The following is a 4,222-nucleotide window of genomic DNA, read 5'->3' on the forward strand; positions in this document are numbered from 1 at the left end:
GGGAGGATGATGGCGATCCAATCTCAACAGAGACGAAGAGGTACAAAAACTTCACAATCACTGGCCCAGCTAACGAATGCAAGGTCAAGCAGTTTACCATTCTGATTTGTCAAATAATTTATCTGTTGCAAACCAGAAGCGATCATCATTTCAACGAATAAAATTTCATGTTCTGAAGCTGCATTGCTAGGTAGTAGGCAACCGACTTCATCGTCGAAGCTCCAGTGTAGCAGCGGAAGAATGTAGTCACCCAAAACTATAGCCCTATCACGGCCAGCAAATTTTCTAATTATTTCATTCACACAAACTGCATGTTGCTCGTAAAGAGAGATATCCGAGTTTGGTGGAAGATATATTGCACAAATGACGAGAGAAGCTCTCCCGCATGTGTTGTGAACAGCTGTTTGCTCTAGACGGTCTGCTGCAGAAACGGTCACAATACTACTCTGGATGCCTTTTTTGATTCCTATCAGAACACCGCCACCACGAAGATAACGGCTAGTGAGATTATTACGATCGGTTCGATAGATGGTATACTGGTCGGTTAGTTCTGTATCGAGTATATTCTTATTAAGCCATGTTTCTGTAAATACTATCACGTCATAGTCGGAAGCAGAGAGGGTCGAAAAAAGTTCCATTGTTTTAGTGCGTAGGCCACGGACGTTCTGATAGTATACTGTAAATGATCGGTTCGAGTGATTGTTAGGGCTGCTTGAAGTGATAATATTCTGAGCCAATGGAGAGTGCCGGGTAGTGTCGTCTTGTGAGATAGTAGCAGAAAACGGGGTCGTTATTGTTATTGAATCAGAACCTTCATTATTATGGATGTTGAGATGAATGGTGGAACTGAGATCAATAAGAGAACAGTTGTCCTATAAAAAAGTACTTAACACATCACTCGATAAGTTGCCTGACTGATGGCGCAACAGACTATTACTATATAACTATTTTCATTAACCTAACATAAGTAGAGACTTGAAAAGTGTTATCCGGACTCATCTTCATCGAAAAAGAACCATTTGTTATTGGTTTCTGAACTTAAACGTATTTGTACAGACACGAACGTTCTGGTCGCCTAGTTGATGTGGTTACTTCAGAAAACATTAAAAAAAATCTCAAATTAGTTATATCTGAAACGCGTGAGATAGTTGATACCGTAAGGATATCAGAAGGCTTTCAATTATGCATGAATATTTGACCATGAGAGAGCTCGTTTCAAAGTGGGTGCCGCGTTTACTCACAACTGTTTTAAAAACAACAACATGTAGATGATTCAGAGTCGTGTTTGGTCATGTTTACAAAGAAATAAATAAAAATTTTCACTTCGATATATGACAATGGATGAAGCATGGATCCATCACTTCATTTTGGAATCAAAATGATCATCATCTGAGTGGACTGCAGCCATGTCAGAAGCATTAAAAAAGAACAACAGTTTGCTGGGAAGGTTAGGACTGCAGTTTTTTTGAATACACAAATGTATAATCTTCATCAACTCTATTGAGGAAAAGGAAAACCAATCAATAGCGAATACTATTTAGCGTTGGTAAATCGTTTAATTGCAATAACTAAGGAAAAACGACCTCATATGTTAAAGAAAACGCTACGGTTTCACCAAGACAATGCACCAATTCACAACTCGATAGTGGTTAATTTGAACGAATTACTTCCTCATCCACCGTATAGTCCAGATCTGGCCCTGAGTGACTACATTCTATATATCTAAAAATGCTCGCCGGTAAAAAAAATCAACTTTAGAGAAATCCTTCTACAACCACAGCAGCGTTAGAATGATTGCCAAGATTACATTGATGAATAAAGTCGATTTTTGGCAAAACATGTTTTTCTTAGTTAGTCACACGATTCAAAGAATTTTGTTAGCCATTATTTGCTCCTGTCACAGAATAATTCAACCACAGTTATCAATAGCAAGTCAAAAACTAAAATTTGCTTCTCAACAAAATTCAATCACCCAAAGGGTTGATCATCGAAGAGAGAAGCTAGTTAAGCGAATCGCATTCAACCTGTTGATAGATTAGAAAACATTCAATAACACCAGAAGCTGTTCACACCTTTCTGCAAACACAAAAATAAAATAACAATACTTCACAAGTTTTCGTGCACTTCGTTCAGCAATACCGGTATTACTTTTAAGTCTATTCCATCGGGCCCCCGGACTAGACCTGTATTTATGATAAAAAAAAACAAATCTAACATCATCAGGTTTCTGTGAATCATAATCCGGTCTCGATGATTTAGACAGCGACGAAGAACGACGGGTGAATGGCGGTTTACAACGGAACCGAGAATAGCATTACGTCATACCTACAGCGGATAATTTGTCCAATCGAAAGTTCCTATGTAATGAGGTTATTGACTCTGGCACAGAATAGTACTAATAGTAAATTTGGAAAAATGATTTTTAGAAATCTGGAAAGATTAATCCGATAAGTTGATGCTGGAACCAACTTTGAATTGCAAAGAATTTCGGTTTTGACGGTGTGACTAAAATTATGATAAAACAAGGCTTTCGACATATCTACAATAATTTTTTTGACAACCATCGAACCGAGAAAGTCAAACCAGCTGATGGAATTCACACCGACTTGAAGTCGTTATTCAAGAAGATATAACTGGTTTAAATATGCTACTTCATTGATCGTGCTCCCCCATCGATAACCGACGTGGGTGAGGAGCGTCACTGGCCGTAATCACCACTCGTCAAGTCTGACTGCTGATGAATGAAGCAAAAAAACAAATTTTCTTCCATTGCAAGATAAAGCTTGTTCAATGTTGTTTATTGATGCATGATTGTTGCTTCGTGGAAAGGCTATCAGACCGGTTTAGGACAACACAGTGAACACATTTGTCTCGGTTCTGTTGCGGATGGCCAAGTCTGTCCGAAGCGATTGTATTGAGTTTCGTGTTGCAAATCCAGACGATTACGACTCGGTTCTGGAATTCGTCCTCAAGTTTTACTACCACGATGAGCCGATGAACAACTCGTACATCTACGATAGCAACCCGGCCGAAGATGATGTTGAGTTTTCCGTTTCATTCGTGCTGCAGGGAATGGCAGTAGTAGCGGAAGATTGCCACCAAGGAAAAACCCTGGTTGGAGTTTCTATAGCCAATCCAACCTATCCGGGGTACGTTCAGGATTTGCTGAATGCAGCTGAACAAGCCAGAACTCGGAAATGGCGCGACAGCTTGAAGCTTCTAGCACACCTACAACGGTCCGTTAACATTTTGGAGAGGTTCAACGCACAAAAGTGTTACGACATCGAAATCGTGGCAGTCGATCCGGACTACAGAGGACAATCGATAGGCGCCAAGCTGTTCGAGGAACAATTCAAACGTGCAAAGTCTCTCGGATATCCACTAGCGAGCGCGGATTGCTCAAGCTTTTATTCCGCTCGGATTGCCGAACGAGTTGGCATGAAATGTATCGGAAAGCTCGCCTACTCGGATTATAGAGACGAAGACGGAGTTCAGCTCTTTCAGCCCAGTGCACCACACCGGGAGATTCAAACATTCGTAATAGTATTGTGATCATATTGGTTAATGAAAAATAGTGGCAAAAATCAATAAACAAATAATGGTACGCATTTGTATCCAATGTCCACACTGATCTTGACTAGTTTCTAATGTTTATACCATTGATTGTCCGTTTCACTCGAACGATTTCCTAGATCGCTGTTTTTGTCGGTGCACTTGAGGGGTTACATACCTTGCGGCTCTAGAAAAGAAGCCCAATTCTTTTATTACTCTAGGAAGTGTGAATGTGATTTTTTTTTCAATGAATTAAAAAGCATCGAATTGCACATGTTTTTTTATGCCTGTGAAAAAAAATTTCTGGATACCTATGTGACAGATTGTAGATTGTACGGCCACTGGCACTAAACGCTAAAAAACTAATGAATCGATTCTCTCCAAATTTTCAGTTGTTGTTCCTAATTACTACAGCTAGTTGGTGACGGAAGGCTTAGGTGAAAAAGATGTTTTTTTGCATGGTTGATAATGTACAGGGTTTTTACGGTCGCGCGAATTCTGCTAAGATTTTGATGCTATGGCGCAGATTTCGCGCGAATTTCAAAAAACATCATTCCACATTTGTGAATAATTTGTTCGAATAAAATAAATTCTTTGTAAATTTTTGAAGCATGTGAGTTTTATGAAACCCTAAAGAATAAAAGATGGACGAACGTTTCAGCAATTGGTC

The 4,222-nt window shown here is 39.5% G+C and overlaps 1 protein-coding gene across 1 annotated transcript; it reads left to right on the plus strand.

Moving 5' to 3' along the window:
* The first annotated feature begins 399 nt into the window (after nt 1–399).
* On the plus strand, nt 400–3,937 carry LOC131438502 (arylalkylamine N-acetyltransferase-like 2). Its single transcript, XM_058608581.1, has one exon. The coding sequence runs from the start codon at nt 2,887–2,889 to the stop codon at nt 3,550–3,552; it is 666 nt and encodes a 221-aa protein (XP_058464564.1). The 5' UTR covers nt 400–2,886; the 3' UTR covers nt 3,553–3,937.
* Nucleotides 3,938–4,222: the final 285 nt, after the last annotated feature.

This window comes from Malaya genurostris, chromosome 3, assembly GCF_030247185.1.
Source record: "Malaya genurostris strain Urasoe2022 chromosome 3, Malgen_1.1, whole genome shotgun sequence".
Lineage (NCBI taxonomy): Eukaryota > Metazoa > Arthropoda > Insecta > Diptera > Culicidae > Malaya > Malaya genurostris.

Coding starts and splice junctions, on each gene's coding strand:
- LOC131438502 (XM_058608581.1), top strand. CDS start 2,887: ATGGCCAAGTCTGTCCGAAGCGATTGTATTGAGTTTCGTGTTGCAAAT.